This window comes from Rutilus rutilus (assembly GCF_951802725.1).
Source record: "Rutilus rutilus genome assembly, chromosome: 1".
Lineage (NCBI taxonomy): Eukaryota > Metazoa > Chordata > Actinopteri > Cypriniformes > Leuciscidae > Rutilus > Rutilus rutilus.
Window position 1 is genome coordinate 72,660,802 of NC_140209.1, and position 18,263 is coordinate 72,679,064.

Consider the following 18,263-nt stretch of genomic DNA (forward strand, 5'->3'; position numbering starts at 1 on the left):
GCGCCTAGGCCCTTTGAGACAGAGACACCATTCCAACTTTAAAACGTACGGTCAGTACCGGTTTAAGTTGCTCGCGAAGATGACATCACGAGTCCATGTCGTTTGTCCGCCACACTGGATTGAACAGAAAGCGAAACTAAATTTTCACAGGTCACAAATTTAGTCCGAACTTCACGAAACTAGACGTACATGATCCTTGGACCAAGCCTCACAAAAGTTACTAGAAGGATTTTTGATTTTCGGAAGCGTTTGCCCGTCACAGCCAAACGAAATCAGCGGCGTAGTCGCCAAACAGGAAGTCGTCCATATCTCAGGAACTCTGTCACGTATCGAAACCAAACTTTATACATGAACTCGGGACTCCAATGTGAGGAAGCACAAGATCTGAATGTTTTTTTTATTTTTTTTTTATTTCAGGCTAATAGACAAACCCATTTACCTATGTCTATGCAAGAGTTTCACCTTTTAATGTTAATGCATTTAGACAGTAGGTGGCACTGTTGTATTACATTTCACAGAGCAGCCAAGTCAGTGTATAGACTGCATTCGTTTTTACCAGGTTTGTCTTAATAAATGCAGGCATGAATTTCGTTTTTTGCATTGGTCTATTTTAATCATCTTCATTTATTAATATATACAGATTTGTATGCATGAATTGTGCATTTCCAATCCTCAAAGCAGTTAATAAAAAAAAAAAAAAAACTTTATACAAAATACATCATGCTCTTCTTCGATAACCGAACAAACAATTCATTGTCTGTGGCTGTGTTTGTGCGTACGGGAAATATGCTGCGCATAACAATAGATAACAAGGAGAAACGCGCAGTCACATGCTCAAACAATCAACAACGTCGCTCTAGAGGTGCGTTGTGGACTGCGAAGTGGACTTCACAGGGTTTTCCGCCATCTTAAGTTAGAGTCTAATCCGAAGGGAGCGAACATGTTCAGTTCGAAGGGCACTGCGCACGGCATAGGAACATCGATACATCACTTCACAGGAAGTGGAGAGCGATGATCACACACCCAACTGTCATTTCGCGCACCAACTCATCACCAGTCAGAACGGTCATAACTAACGATGGAGGAGTTTACGTATGTGTGTAAGTAATACATTTCGCCATTGTTATACAAATTACAGTATTTTTAACGGTTATTGTTGTGAATATTACATATACTATTTTTGATGATTATAATTTACCTCAGTGAATGCAGCCAGCTTAGCTAGTTTGTGAAGTAAAGTGATTTTATTTTAGGAAGTTGTAAAATAGTGCAATATAATTGTAAATATATAATATAATAATTAAAATTAAAATATGAATGTAGTCCTATATATATTTGTTATATCATAATCTGCGCGACTCCGTCGTTGACTTTCTTTGATGACATTTGCTGGGCGTTTCAAATGAACGGTTATTGTCAGTGAAGTCCACTTCAACTGATATACTGTGCTCAGGGAGTAGGGGAGCAGTGAACACTGCATATGGACCCTGTCGAATGGAACACACATTAGATGTGTAAAAACAAGTGGAAAGCGCGAGCGCGCCGCTCTCTCCTTTCCACAAGCGCTTGCTGTCCCGTGGCGTCTGTCGTTGCTATGCAACCATGAACTGCGCTCTCCATGATGACAAGGAAGTATCAGCAAAAGATTAATTGATTTCTAGCCCCTGCATTATCTTTACTGCTAGATATATTTATGGAGATGAAAAATAATAAGGTGCCCTGTACAGCTATGATCAGCTGTTCGGCCGAGCATTCAATGTTGTTACGCTGCGAGCTGATCAGTTGGTTCGTTGCTCTATCACTCGCACACCATAAAGTGCAAATTGTTTTTTAATGTTTCAATTTCGTCATTAAAATGACATAATTTGGAAGCGGATAATTTCTTCACAAACAGTTTATTATGACTCAATGTTAGAATGCTGCACCTACACTCGATAGTGTGAATAAGATCAGCGCAAAGCAGACCACTGCATTGACGGTAAAACATATGATCTGTCTACAGCCAGGGCTCAGCAGAAGACAGAAAATGCCGGTCCTGCGCTGATTGAGGAATTAAATTCGAAAATAAAAGACAGTTTGACATGTTTTTTCTCGCATCTCGCATTCTCGCATTTTTTCTCGCATCTCGCATCTATCCACTACCTGCTAACGTTAGTGCACTGCACCCGAGCAAGCACACTTTGCAGTTCCTCCGGAAATGCATTTTTCTAGTTATTATTATTATTCCCGGGAGAAAAATTTTGGCCAGCTCCTGCGCCTAGGCCCTTTGAGACAGAGACACCGTTCCAACTTTAAAACGTACGGTCAGTACCGGTTTAAGTTGCTCGCGAAGATGACATCACGAGTCCATGTCGTTTGTCCGCCACACTGGATTGAACAGAAAGCGAAACTAAAGTTTCACAGGTCACAAATTTAGTCCGAACTTCACGAAACTGGACGTGCATGATCCTTAGACCAAGCCTCACAAAAGTTACTAGAAGGATTTTTGATTTTCGGAAGCGTTTGCCCGTCACAGCCAAACGAAATCAGCGGCGTAGTCGCCAAAACAGGAAGTAGGTCATATTTCAGGAACTCTATCACGTATCGAAACCAAACTTTGTACATTAACTCAAGACTCCAATGTGAGGATGTACAAGATATTGTTTTTTTTTTTTAAATCCAAAATTTTACATAATTTGGCAACCCCCCCCCCCCCAGCTATTTGGTCAGCTCCTGCGCCTAGGCCCTTTGAGACAGAGACACCGTTCCAACTTTAAAACGTCCGGTCAGTACCGGTGTAAGTTGCTCACGAAGATGACATCACGAGTCCATGTCGTTTGTCCGCAATATTGGATTGAACAGAAAGCTAAACTAAAGTTTCACAGGTCACAAATTTGGTCCGAACTTCACGAAACTGGACGTACATGATCCTTGGACCAAGCCTCACAAAAGTTACTAGAAGGATTTTTGATTTTCGGAAGCGTTTGCCCGTCACAGCCAAACGAAATCAGCGGCGTAGTCGCCAAACAGGAAGTCGTCCATATCTCAGGAACTCTGTCACGTATCGAAACCAAACTTTATACATGAACTCGGGACTCCAATGTGAGGAAGCACAAGATCTGAATTTTTTTAATTTTTTTTTTATTTCAGGCTAATAGACAAACCCATTTACCTATGTCTATGCAAGAGTTTCACCTTTTAATGTTAATGCATTTAGACAGTAGGTGGCACTGTTGTATTACATTTCACAGAGCAGCCAAGTCAGTGTATAGACTGCTTTCGTTTTTACCAGGTTTGTCTTAATAAATGCAGGCATGAATTTCGTTTTTTGCATTGGTCTATTTTAATCATCTTCATTTATTAATATATACAGATTTGTATGCATGAATTGTGCATTTCCAATCCTCAAAGCAGTAAAAAAAAAAAAAAAAAAAAAAACACCTTTATACAAAATACATCATGCTCTTCTTCGATAACCGAACAAACAATTCATTGTCTGTGGCTGTGTTTGTGCGTACGGGAAATATGCTGCGTATAACAATAGAAAACAAGGAGAAACGCACAGTCACATGCTCAAACAATCAACAACGTCGCTCTAGAGGTGCGTTGTGGACTGCGAAGTGGACTTCACAGGGTATTCCGCCATCTTAAGTTAGAGTCTAATCCGAAGGGAGCGAACATGTTCAGTTCGAAGGGCACTGCGCACGGCATAGGGAATAAGGGAACATCGATACATCACTTCACAGGAAGTGGAGAGCCATGATCACACACCCAACTGTCATTTCGCTCACCACGTCATCACCAGTCAGAACGGTCATAACGATGGAGGAGTTTACGTATGTGTGCAAGTAATACATTTCTCCATTGTTATACAAATGACAGTATTTTTAACAGTTATTGTTGTGAATATTACATATACTGTTTTTGATGATTATAATTTACCTCAGTGAATGCAGGCAGCTTAGCTAGTTTGTGAAGTAAAGTGATTTTATTTTAGGTACTTGTAAAATAGTGCAATATAATTGTAAATATATAATATAATAAAAAAAAATTAAATATGAATGTAGTCCTATATATATTTATGTTATATCATAATCTGCGTGACCCCGTCGTTGACTTTCTTTGATGACGTTTGCAGGGCGTTTCAAATGAGTGGTTATTGTCAGTGAAGTCCACTTCAACTGATATACTGTGCTCAGGGAGTAGGGGAGCAGTGAACACTGCGTATGGACCCTGTCGAATGGAACGCACCTTAGATGTGTAAAAACAAGTGGAAAGCGCGGGCGCGCCGCTGTCTCCTTTCCACAAGCGCTTGCTGTCCCGTGGCGTCTGTCGTTTCTATGCAACCATGAACTGCGCTCTCCATGATGACAAGGAAGTATCAGCAAAAGATTAATTGATTTCTAGCCCTTGCATTAGCTTTATTACTAGATATATTTATGGAGATGAAAAATAATAAGGTGCCCTGTACAGCTATGATCAGCTGTTCGGCCGAGCATTCAATGTTGTTACGCTGCGAGCTGATCAGTTGGTTTGCGCAACGCAGACCACATTCCCTATGCCGTGCGCAGTGCCCTTCGAACTGAACATGTTCGCTCCCTTCGGATTAGACTCTAACTTAAGATGGCGGAAAACCCTGTGAAGTCCACTTCGCAGTCCACAACGCACCTCTAGAGCGACGTTGTTGATTGTTTGAGCATGTGACTGTGCGTTTCTCCTTGTTTTCTATTGTTATGAGAAGCATATTATACGCACAAACCCTGTTTTTTTTTTACAGTCTACTGCATTGACAGCGTGAAACATATGATCTGTCTACAGCCAGGGCTCAGCGGAAGGTCCAGCGCTGATTGAGGAATTAAATTAGAAAATAAAAGACAGTTTGACATCTTTTTTCTCGCATCTCGCATTCTCGCATTTTTTCTCGCATCTCTCATCTATCCACTACCTGCTAACGTTAGTGCACTGCACCCGAGCAAGCACACTTTGCAGTTCCTCCGGAAATGCATTTTTCTAGTTAAGTGTGCTTGCTGAAAGCAGCACACTTACTGTTCTTCTTAAGGTTTCTTATTATTATTATTATTATTATTATTATTATTCCCGGGAGAAAAATTTTGGCCAGCTCCTGCGCCTAGGCCCTTTGAGACAGAGACACCGTTCCAACTTTAAAACGTACGGTCAGTACCGGATTAAGTTGCTCGCGAAGATGACATCACGAGTCCATGTCGTTTGTCCGCCACACTGGATTGAACAGAAAGCGAAACTAAATTTTCACAGGTCACAAATTTAGTCCGAACTTCACGAAACTAGACGTACATGATCCTTAGACCAAGCCTCACAAAAGTTACTAGAAGGATTTTTGATTTTCGGAAGCGTTTGCCCGTCACAGCCAAACGAAATCAGCGGCGTAGTCGCCAAAACAGGAAGTAGTTCATATTTCAGGAACTCTATCACGTATCGAAACCAAACTTTGTACATTAACTCAAGACTCCAATGTGAGGATGTACAAGATAAATTTTTTTTTTTAAAAATCCAAAATTTTACATAATTTGGCAACCCCCCCCCCCCCCCCCCCCCAGCTATTTGGTCAGCTCCTGCGCCTAGGCCCTTTGAGACAGAGACACCGTTCCAACTTTAAAACGTCCGGTCAGTACCGGTGTAAGTTGCTCGCGAAGATGACATCACGAGTCCATGTCGTTTGTCCGCAATATTGGATTGAACAGAAAGCTAATCTAAAGTTTCACAGGTCACAAATTTGGTCCGAACTTCACGAAACTGGACGTACATGATCCTTGGACCAAGCCTCACAAAAGTTACTAGAAGGATTTTTGATTTTCGGAAGCGTTTGCCCGTCACAGCCAAACGAAATCGGCGGCGTAGTCGCCAAACAAGAAGTTGTCCATATCTCAGGAACTCTGTCACGTATCGAAACCAAACTTTATACATGAACTCGGGACTCCAATGTGAGGAAGCACAAGATATGAATTTTTTATTTTTATTTCAGGCTAATAGACAAACCCATTTACCTATGTCTATGCAAGAGTTTCACCTTTTAATGTTAATGCATTTAGACAGTAGGTGGCACTGTTGTATTACATTTCACAGAGCAGCCAAGTCAGTGTATAGACTGCATTCGTTTTTACCAGGTTTGTCTTAATAAATGCAGGCATGAATTTCTTTTTTTGCATTGGTCTATTTTAATCATCTTCATTTATTAATACAGATTTGTATGCATGAATTGTGCATTTCCAATCCTCAAAGCAGTTAATAAAAAAAAAAAAAAAAAAAAACTTTATACAAAATACATCATGCTCTTCTTCGATAACCGAACAAACAATTCATTGTCTGTGGCTGTGTTTGTGCGTACGGGAAATATGCTGCGTATAACAATAGAAAACAAGGAGAAACGCACAGTCACATGCTCAAACAATCAACAACGTCGCTCTAGAGGTGCGTTGTGGACTGCGAAGTGGACTTCACAGGGTTTTCCGCCATCTTAAGTTAGAGTCTAATCCGAAGGGAGTGAACATGTTCAGTTCGAAGGGCACTGTGCACGGCATAGGGAATAAGGGAACATCGATACATCACTTCACAGGAAGTGGAGAGCGCTGATCACCCAACTGTCATTTCGCGCACCATGTCGATCATCACCAGTCAGAACGGTCATAACGATGGAGGAGTTTACGTATGTGTGCAAGTAATACATTTCGCCATTGTTATACAAATGACAGTATTTTTAACGGTTATTGTTGTGAATATTACATATACTATTTTTGATGATTATAATTTACCTCAGTGAATGCAGCCAGCTTAGCTAGGTTGTGAAGTAAAGTGATTTTATTTTAGGTAGTTGTAAAATAGTGCAATATAATTGTAAATATATAATATAATAATAAAAATTAAAATATGAATGTAGTCCTATATATATTTGTTATATCATAATCTGCGCGACTCCGTCGTTGACTTTCTTTGATGACATTTGCTGGGCGTTTCAAATGAGCGGTTTTGTCAGTGAAGTCCACTTCAACTGATATACTGTGCTCAGGGAGTAGGGGAGCAGTGAACACTGCATATGGACCCTGTCGAATGGAACGCACATTAGATGTGTAAAAACAAGTGGAAAGCGCGAGCGCGCCGCTGTCTCCTTTCCACAAGCGCTTGTTCTCCTGTGGCGTCTGTCGTTGCTATGCAACCATGAACTGCGCTCTCCATGATGACAAGAGCTGTGACTGAAATCGCTCCCTATCCACTATATAGTGCACTATTTAGGGTGTCGGCCATTTTGTAGTGGTGTCCGAATTCTGAGTGAACGACATCATTCCCTACATTCTTCACTACTTTTATCCACAATCCTCTCTGAATTCGAGTGTACATACGATGTACACTTGCTGAGACACTATTTCCCACAATCCAACACGATAAGGCGATAGAGCGCGAATGAAAAATAAACAAAAATGTCACCATGGCAACGGTGCACGCGAGTTAGAAAACAATCATTTATAAGACCAGACGCCTGGTTATTTATTTATATATACCGTTATATCTATATTTGAAAAATCAAATGTGTTGTGTAGTGTTTTGTTCTCTTTTATTTTCACATATAAATGTAAAAAGTAAATAAATATGACAAGCAAGTGTTTTTATTATCTTTTTTTTTAATTCAAATAACGCAATAAACGTGAAAAATACATACATACAATTGTTACATACAATTCATACAGCCAAAAAAAGGAAATATTAAAGATGGGTAGGTAATGTTTATGACAAATTGTCTGAGCTCTCTGGCGCGTGATAATTATGTCAGCGTCCGAATTCTTTGCTGATGTAGTGCACTCAACTGCCATTCACTATGTAGGGATTAGTGAACGAGTGAGCGGTTTCAGACACAGCTAAGCAAGTATCAGCAAAAGATTAATAGATTTCTAGCCCTTGCATTAGCTTTACTACTAGATATATTTATGGAGATGGAAAATAATAAGGCGCCCTGTACAGCTATGATCAGCTGTTCGGCCGAGCATTCAATGTTGTTACGCTGCAAGCTGATGGTTCGTTGCTGCCGCGCTCTATCACTCGCACACCACGGCCAGGGCTCAGCGGAAGACAGAAAATGCCGGTCCAGCACTGATTGAGGAATTAAATTAGAAAATAAAAGACAGTTTGACATCTTTTTTCTCGCATTCTCACATTTTTTCTCGCATCTCACATCTATCCACTACCTGCTAACGTTAGTGCACTGCACCCGAGCAAGCACACTTTGCAGTTCCTCCGGAAATGCATTTTTCTAGTTAACAATAATAGTTTTCCATCAAGCCCAGATTCACTGCATCTCTCTACACCAGGTCTATGAGTCTCCAGATGTTCTCAAACATGCAGTTTCACAAGCCAGTTTTCTCTGTGCTGACGTTTCTCACTCCTTCTGCTTTAAAGACAGAAAGATCTTAATTTCACACTTTGTATTCATACTGAAAATCATGATCTAGTGAGCTTTTGCCCTTCTGCTCTGTAAGCCCTTTCTGTTCTTATGCTTATGTTTGCTTTAGGACTGAGTGTTGCTCTAGATTCTTTTAAATATATATTTATTTGTGTATTTAAATGTTTAAAGAAAAATTTGACATCTAAATAACTAATTTAAGCTTGTCTTTAAAACAATAATTACGTTTTTTATCGTATCAATAATTTTTTGTAATGCAGTGGACATTTAGTTGATACCTGAATTGCCTCTTCTGCAGGTTTGTGAGTCCTGCTGCAGAGGAAGCCTGTCAGTATGTGAATAGAGTTGTGGGTATAAACCCGTTACTCCAGAGAGAGCTGAATCTGGTTGGACATGAACTAGGAGACACACGAGTGAATCAGATCGCTGCTCTACTGCAGGATAAACACTGTCAACTCAACACACTGACGTGAGTATTGCTCATTTATTTATTATATTACTTTTAAGCATTTTTTCCCTCAATCAGAACAATTGAAAGTAATAAAATTAAACAGTCAATTAAACTATTAAGCTGCAACCCCACTTTTGAAAAATCCCCAGAATGTCACATGATTATGGCACTTTTTCATGTGTTCCATATATGGACTAAAGCTGCGTCCGAAATCGCGTACTATGGGAGTAGGTACTACATTTAAATTAGAACGTATTTCTTGAGCGTTAAAAAAGTATGCTCTATATAGTATGAATACGGGTAGTATGATGGAGTCCGGACGTATTGGTATTACGGTTGGTATTGTCACGTAACATGCGCGGTCACATCAGCGCGAAAATTTAAAGAGCCCATTCCACTGACTGCACCAACTTAGAGCACCTGGGTAGTTGCGCCCCTGGTCTCACTCATCCTTGCAAAGCTGCTTCAGCTCAGTGACATTTGTAGGCTTTCCAACATGAGCTGTGTTTCAAGTCCTTCCACAGCATTTTAATGGAATTGAAGTCTGGACTTTATTGGGCCATTCCCAAACTTTAATTTTCTAATTTTCCAACCATTTTCAGATCATAGACTTTCAGAGTTGTACAGTTTTAATTAATTGCAATCTTGAAAGGGATGTTGATGTCTAACATATTAAAGTTCACTGAGCCTTTTGTTTGCCTCCATATTCAATTGTCAGTTTTTGCAACTGACTTTCAATACATTTGTATGAAGAATAAAATTAAATTCAGTTTAAGGATTTATATTGTTCAGGTTTAACTGATTAATCAGCTGAAAGCTTTCCTCTCTGTTCTAGACTCTCTAACTGCAGTGTGACAGAAGAAGGTTATAAAGCTCTGGCTTCAGCTCTGAGATCAAACCCTTCACACCTGATAGAGCTGGATCTCACAGGAAATGATCCTGGACAATCAGGAGTGAAGGAGCTCAGTGATTTACTGCAGGATCCAGACTGTCAACTGAAGACACTGAGGTGAGACGGGATCAAATAATTAACTAAATTAGCTATATGCAGGCTAAATATTCATAACTAATATATTATTTTAGTTATATAATAAGCTGTACAATTTGTTGTACAGTTTTGCTTGGTTCCTATTTGCCTTTCTATGGTTACCGCCATTATCAGTTCAGTTGTGTCACCTGTTTAGTCATCATCGTCATTAGTGGTCGACCGATATATCGCCAAGGCCGATATATCGGCCGATATTTGGCACTTTTAAAATATCAGCATCGGCCGATATGTTTTTCTGATTGGCCGATGTGTTGGAAGCGGGACTTTTATTTTGACGGCGCTCTGGACTTTTATTTTGACGGGCGGTGCTGAGAACACCAGTGCCTGATCACACAGCGCTCACTCACATTCTCCGTCTTCATTAGTTTACAATCTCTGTCAGTCATATCTAATACTTTGTTAGACAGAACTGGTAAACAAAGAAACTCTCTCACTATGTTTTCGGTGCTGATGCAGTGGCGCGTTCATGTAAACGGCACCTGAAAACTGTCACAAAGAACCAGCAAAAGTAAATATTATGAGTATGTAAAATATTGCAATGAGACATTTTAATTGTTTATTAATAAACAAGTGTTTTCTGTGTCGGCTGCAAAGATGAAGTTGACGATACTGACTCGCGATCTTCGCAGTAGTGAACGCGCCGAAGAGAAATGCACATTTCATACGGATTACATAGTTTTATGTTGTTTTGAATGGTTCTGTTTAAAAGTAGAGATTTCTGTAGATGATAGATATATATATTTTTTTTTTTTTGGTGTGTGAGGCGAGTAGGCTACCTTATACGCTGAGTTTCGGTTCATGGATGATAGCTTAAGCTCCAGTTCAGGTGCTGGCGCCTCTGTGTCGTGATTATCTATTGTCTGCTATATTTACTTTTTATTTATTAAATCTAGGAAATTGGATAATGAAACACTGATTAAAATTAAGATAAAATGAATACATAACGAAATTCGCTTTAAAGAAAGGCTTTGTGCTTTCTGTTTGAGGTCTCTGTGAAAGTTTTAAAGCAGTCTTATAGCCTGGATTGATGGCTCGCAATATCGCAATATATATCGTTGGGAAAAAAATATCGCAATGTAATTTTTTCCCAATATCGTGCAGCCCTAATTTAAAGTGTGATGTCTGTGCTTGGAGGCTTTCAAATATTCATGTTAACAGACATTAGCGCTCTAAAGTTCTCTGAAGTGTGGCTGAAAAAGCCAAGTAAAACTTTAAATAACCATTGAATCAAATTAACATTTTATTCTTATCTGTGAAATAAGCATGTAACCCGTTTCAACTCCACCACTCAAAGAATTGTTAAATTGTTCGGCAAATTTGTTGCTTCATACCCCTCTGACACTGGGTAGTTGCGCCCCGGTCTCACTCATCCTTGCAAAGCTGCTTCAGCTCAGTGACATTTGTAGGTGTTGGGTAGACTAGTGTGGTGCTGGTGGATATTGAGCAGACATAAGTCGTCCGGTCAGAGACGAAGTACACTTTAATGGATTGAGGCTTGTAGAGACAGTTACAGTCGTAGAATTGAGTTGAGTGAACAATTGCAGTACAAGTAGTAGAGGGTATGACAGAGTAGTTTGGAGTGTAACGTAGTATGAGTGGTTCTAAAACAAACAGAAAATAATAATACTAAATTAGTCATGAACAGTAATAACAAGAATGAACACAATCTGTCAATTATACGTACATTATGTATATAATTATACACATAGCAATCGATTCAGACAAGTAGAGACTATATTAGCACTTAAGAAAAATGACATCACGTTCTCTGACACGTGAGCTGACTGGAATCGATACATATGGTTTCATTAATATGAACAATCTCCCTTTTCAAAGTAAACAAGAACATACCCATAACCAAAAACGACCCAAAGGGACACATAATTACAATATAATACGTAAATATCAATATATAACTGTCTGTGTATGCTTTCACTAGCGCCGTATATGGATGATGCAATCGACAATGCGTGTTGCGTACATACGCGATTATAACTAACTAACGCAGATACAATCAATCTCACATTCAAATCGCAGCTCTTTAAAGATAATGAATAACATAAAACAAATCACTCACTTGTATATGAACGCACTCTGCAACAACCACAGTAACAGCGGGACACTAGCAAAGTCTCTATACGAGCTCTCCGAACTGCTTCTGGTCAATATTGACCCGTTAAAAGGAAAATTACTGAGTCATCAGAGTAATGCGTCTTAAAGTCACAAGGGGGCGCTAATGTCTCAATATATGCATCGCTGGCCTTTTCAACAGCCGCCCCCACATTTGCGGTGTAAATGTGTAAATAAGAAAAGGTATACCAGGTAAGGGATAGTACCAAGGTGTACTCAGTCCAGTAGAGCTGGGAGGCTGATGAGACGGGTGATGGGACGTATATAGGATTTCCCTTTGACTTCCACTTCGGCAGCTCGGGTTCTCCCATCTTCTCCTGGAAAGACTTTTGTCACTTGTCCAACTGGCCAGAGTGCTCGGGGTAATTGATGATCAACAATCATTACAACAGTGCCAGGCTGCAGGTTCTCTGCCTCTTTGCGCCACTTCTGGCGAACTTGGAATTCTGGAAGATAGTTACGGAGGAAGCGTCTCCAGAAGTGGTCTGCTAGAAGCTGACTGTGTCTCCACCTCCGTTTGCTCAGCAATTCTGATTCGGGGTATATTACTTGAGGTAAAGATGCGTCCGGCCGCCCCATGAGCAGCATGTTGGGAGTAACTGGGTCAGGGTCTGCTACGTCTGAGGATGTATATCCGAGTGGCTTTGCATTGAGAATGCCTTCAATCTCAACAAGCACAGTACGTAGGACTTCTTCTGTCACAATTTGTCCCCCTATAGTAGAACAGAGGGCAGACTTCAGGGATCTTATCTCTCTTTCCCAACAACCTCCGAAGTGGGGAGCACCAGGGGGGTTAAACTTGAAACTGATCTGGTGGCTGGCTAATTGCTCCTGCAAGGAAGGATGGAGCTCAGCGAAATCCTCTTGCAATGCTCTCTCGCCACCTTTGAAATTTGTACCATGGTCTGATATGATTTCAAATGGCTTGCCTCTGCGGGAGATGAATCTTCGGAGGGCCATTAAGAATGAATCTGTGTCCATCTGGTAGAGCAGGTCAAGGTATACAGCTCGCGTTGTCAGACATTTAAAAATGACCCCCCACCTTTTCTCATGTCTGCGCCCAATCTTGATGAGGTAAGGGCCAAAACAATCCACTCCAGTGGAGTAAAAGGCCGGTTGCAGCAAACGTAGTCTCGCAGGAGGTAGATCAGCCATCCGGGGAATGCTGGGCTGGCCTCTCAACTGTCTACAACCCAAGCATGTTCTCTGGTGCTGCCGAATAGCTTCTCTACCTTTTAATATCCAGTACTTACGACGCACTTCTGCAAACACCCTCTCTGCTCCTGGATGGTGTAGAGTTTCATCGAAGTCCTGGATAATCAGTCTGCTCAGGGGATGCTTAGGGTCCAAAACTATGGGGTGAATAGCGGATTCGTCTAGCTGCTCTGTTCGCCTGAGACGACCACCAACTCTGACAAGGTGTGTTGTGCTATCATACTCTGGCGCAAGGCACAGGAGACGACTACTCATTGGTAGAGGTTTACCTGACTTAAGATGAGTCACCTCAACTGGAAAACTTTGGCTTTGTGCCTGTTGAAGGAGGGCTAGTTCGGCTTCTCGATAATCTTCAGCTGTTAGTGCTTCGGAAGGGTTAGCCTGCCCGTGTAAGACTCTGGCACCAGCTGTGAGCAGTTGTTTATAGGATGTGAACTGGTTGCAATCTGGTAAGGCTGGGTTGGTGACAGGAACTGTAAGTCCACAAAATGTGCCTGATTTCAGTTCTGCATCTTCAGTAGGGAGCTGTAGCAGAGGACTTTGAGGCCACTGATCTAGGGGCAGGAGGAGGAATGATGGGCCTTGACTCCATCGGCTCGGCTTAGCTAACTCGGCTAACGTTTTACCCCTCGTGATATCATCGGCAGGATTCGACTTGGAATCGACGTAACGCCAGTCCTTGGGGTCAGTTAACTCCTGGATCTCTGCTACCCTCGTGCCGATGAAGACTTTAAACCGACATGAGTCAGCTTGGATCCATGCCAGCACCGTAGTGGAATCCGACCAGAGTGTGACTTGACTTATAGGGACACTGAGTTCAGACTTCAATAATCTGGCTAGTTGGGCTCCTGTCAGAGCGGCGCACAACTCGAGACGAGGTATGGACTGTTGTTTCTTTGGTGAAACTCTGGATCGAGCAGTCAAAAAAGCTATCTCTACATACCCTTGAAGACTGAGTGTTCGGAGGTAGGCTACTGAGCCATAGGCTCGCTCGGAAGCGTCACAGAAGATGTGTATGTCTCGGATACTCTTTGGGTTATCCAACTCTACCGTGGAGTAACATCTGGGAAGTGAGATGCGCTGAATGTCTGGTAACTCTTGCTCCCATAACCGCCAGGCTTGGAGCAGCTCGTCTGGAAGTTGAGGGTCATCCCATTCCCTTTTCTTGTCCCACAGACGCTGGACCAGTACTTTAGCTCTTGTGGTGTAAGGGACAATGTACCCTAGGGGGTCATATTGACTGGCTAGTACCTTGTATATATGACGCATAGTAGGGGCAGAGCATTCAATGGGACGATGCTTGTATGACAGCGTGTCTGAGGTACAGTGCCAGTGTAGTCCGAGTGCAGACTCTTGCGCATCTGGTTGCACTTGAGTCAGCCACAACACCAGGCTACTTGACTTTGATTCTGATGGGATATGGTCTAGTACTTGAGGGACGTTGCTGGCCCATTGTCTCAGATCAAATCCTCCTGTGGCTAGGAGATCTCGCAACTTGGACGCCAGTACCTTGGCTTCTTCCTGGGAACTAAAACTCTGAAGGAAGTTGTCCACATAGAAGGACTTCTCTATACATTCTAGGACGTCTTCACCTGGCTGACTGTGGTCGATGACATGCTTCTGGAGCGCGAAGGTCGCACAGCACGGGCTGCACGTCGTCCCAAAGGGAAGAACTTGCCACTCATATACTTGCGGGGACTTGTCTCGGTTGAGGTCTCTCCAAAGGAATCTTAACAGTGGGCGGTCTTCAGGCAGTAGTCGCACCTGATGAAACATGCCCCTAATGTCACTACTCAAGGCGACAGTATGTTGACGGAACCTCAGGAGCACAGACATCAGGGAAGGGCCTAGTGTGGGACCAGGGAGGAGCAATTGGTTGAGATTCTTCCCTCCATGCACGAATGAACAGTTGAAGACGACTCTGTTCTTGCCATTATGTTGAGTCATGTGGTGGGGGATATACCAAGATTCTTCTGCTTGATCCACTTGGTCAGGAGGTATCAATTTGGCATATCCAGCCTCCTTCAACTTGTTCATCTCCACCTGGTAGGTTGCTGCTTGTACTGGATCCCTGGCTAATCTCCTCTCTATTCCTCGGAGGCAAGGTAGAGTGTTTTCTGGGGAGGCTCGCAGGGGAGGCATATTTTCCACTCTTAGTAAGGGTGTGGCATATCTGGCTACTCCATCTACTGTCACTCTGGTAGTCTTGTACTCGAGCAGTGAAACAGCATCTTGATCTTGCTTCGAACGGGTAATGAGTTTCTCACTGCGGTAAGGGAGCACGTCTAGTTGCCACAATTTCTCAACTTGTCTGAACAGATCAGTATACGAGCCTGAAGTAGCTGTGAAGAGGCACTGCTGGCTGTGAAGGCGATGCTTGATCTCTTGAGTGGGACCTTGCAGAGTCCAACCTAGTCGGGTCTTGATGGCAGCAGGACCATTAGGTGGGCCTAGACGGACTGGCTCTACTGGGGTGATGAGGTGAGGGTAATCCGACCCTATAAGGAGGAGAGGTTGGACGGATTCAACATGTGGCAATTGTAGACCTTGCAAATGGCTGTATTTACGTTGTAACTCATCTACTGGATAAGTATGCTCAGCTAATCCCAGTGTCTCTGCAGTAAAGGCTTGATGAATCCTGAATGTGGCCTTAGGTTGGGACGCTGGCGACACTGTGAATGTGACTGAAGCACCTCGTAGCATATGGAGGTCTTGTCGGACTGTACGTAGTACAAGCTCTTCTGGTCGACCAGTCAATCCGAGCTGCTGTGCTGCTGAATGAAGGAGGATTGTGCGCTCGGACCCGTCATCCAAGAGGGCATAAGTCTCTAAGCAGTGGTTGCCATTTCTTAATAGTACCTTACAGATCTTCAACAAGACACGCCGGCTGTCAGTGGGACGATCTAGGTACAGTGTTTCTGCAGTCGTGTTCACCAAACAGCTCTCTGATGGTCCGATCTTAGGTTTCTCAGTAAAGGATCGATCATTAACCTCGTGAAGGACGTATAAGTGTCGGCGATTACAAATCTTGCAGAGTGTCTTGAGGTTACATTGTGCGGCTTGATGAGCTCGTCCACAACGCCAACATCTCTTGTGTGATTGTATCCACTGTACTTTCTGATCTCTGTTTAGTTTCTGGAAACTAACACACCCATTCAGGTAGTGATCTTGAGCATCGCAATATGGGCAGAATATCTTCCTGTCTTTGGGCATAGGGTCAGGAACTTTAACTGGTATGTCCCTGTTATCTTTCTCAGTGCCAAGGAAGATACTCGTGGCCTTGAATGGCTGTCTCGTGTCTCTCTGGGGTGCCCTCTTGTGAATGGTTACAGATTTACTTGATAGAGGATAGAACCTGGTGCTGTCTTCTTGAACTTGCAGCTCAAACTCTAACCATGCTGATAAATCCAGCAAAGTGGGTATAGGAACTTGCTGGGGATGGACAGACCGTCGAAAACTTGTCTGCAGATCATGTGGAAGCTTACACAACAGTCTTGATACATGGGAACCACACTCTAGCTCCACGTAGCCTTTATTCCCCAATTGCTGCAGCATACTCACTAGTGAGCGAACTTTCAATGCGAACATCCGGAAGGCTCTCACATCTCCGTGACTGACATTCGGACCGTCCATAAGCTCGGCTATTCGCTGGAGTGCCAACTGGTGGGGCTGTCCATACTGTTGATTAAGCGCCTCCATAGTCTCTGAGAAAGGGAATAATGAGTTGCAATATGAGTCTGCAATCAGTAGTGATTCCTCAAACTTCAGGTGATCGACAAGAATCTGGTACTTAAACCTCTCTGTAGCGTCCGCTGGCAGAATGTTCTCCAGAGCGATGCGCAGCCGAGAGAACTCTCTAGGATCTGGCTTAACGAAGTTCGGGATGGTGGGAGCTGGTCCCCTATAGGTAATCTCTTGACTGGGAGGAATACGTAATCTGTTTAAGCTGTAACCACTTCGGCTATCATCAACTCTGTCGTAAGATGTCTGTGGAAAAGACTGACGCTGTGTGGGTCGGGCATAATTAGGCTGTGACGTCCTCTCCAGCTGCTGAAGCCTCTGTTCTAAATCATGCAGGCGATCTTGTCTGAATAACCCTGCTGGTTTGTCAACTGGTCTCTGAGGTAGCTTGGATCTAGGCAGAGGGATGGGCCTGTCAATAGTAGTGATCTGCGGAGTATGGACACGGGGTTGAGGAACAGGGGAATATGTACTCTGTGTATGGTGACTGGAACGATCACTCACTGTAAGTAGACTCAACTGTGCTTCCAGGGCCTCATTCCTCTCCTCAAGTTTCTTTATCTGCTCATGGGAATGACGTCGCAACTCCTCTGTCTCCTTCCGCAACTGCTGGAACTTTACTAAGACTTCTGAAGACAGCTCAGGGAGGGGGGAAGTATGTGCTCGCTGTTGTTCGTACTCTCTACTGGGACTCCACTCTTTCAAAGGCTGCCATGGCTGCATACTTGCTCTATACTCACGGGAGGTAGCGGTGCGTTTGGGTGCAGCTGCTCCTCGTGATTCTGAATCATCACTCATCTCAGAGGAAGAATCTACTCTCTGTCTTGACTGTGTCCTCTGTTGATGATCAGTAAGCTCGAAGTCTGACAGGTAACTAGGGAGCCGCACCGATCGTCTGGGTCTGACGGTGGGCTCAGGAAGGTCAGGTCTAGGATCTGAATCACTCTGATGCATCATTCTTATGACAGCTCCTAACTCCGGCTCGAAGGACCATTTGTTGGGTAGACTAGTGTGGTGCTGGTGGATATTGAGCAGACATAAGTCGTCCGGTCAGAGACGAAGTACACTTTAATGGATTGAGGCTTGTAGAGACAGTTACAGTCGTAGAATTGAGTTGAGTGAACAATTGCAGTACAAGTAGTAGAGGGTATGACAGAGTAGTTTGGAGTGTAACGTAGTATGAGTGGTTCTAAAACAAACAGAAAATAATAATACTAAATTAGTCATGAACAGTAATAACAAGAATGAACACAATCTGTCAATTATACGTA

At 42.7% G+C, this 18,263-nt stretch overlaps 1 protein-coding gene across 1 annotated transcript in view; it reads left to right on the plus strand.

The window, feature by feature from the left end:
* The window catches only part of LOC311305794 (uncharacterized protein), a 1,216,100-nt gene that overhangs the window by 669,736 nt on the left and 528,101 nt on the right, over positions 1-18,263 (plus strand). Inside the window, exons 44-45 of the mRNA XM_084433664.1 lie at positions 8,706-8,876; positions 9,694-9,867. Coding sequence (XP_084289790.1) covers positions 8,706-8,876; positions 9,694-9,867 — 345 coding nt within the window. The remainder of the gene's footprint in view (positions 1-8,705; positions 8,877-9,693; positions 9,868-18,263) is intronic.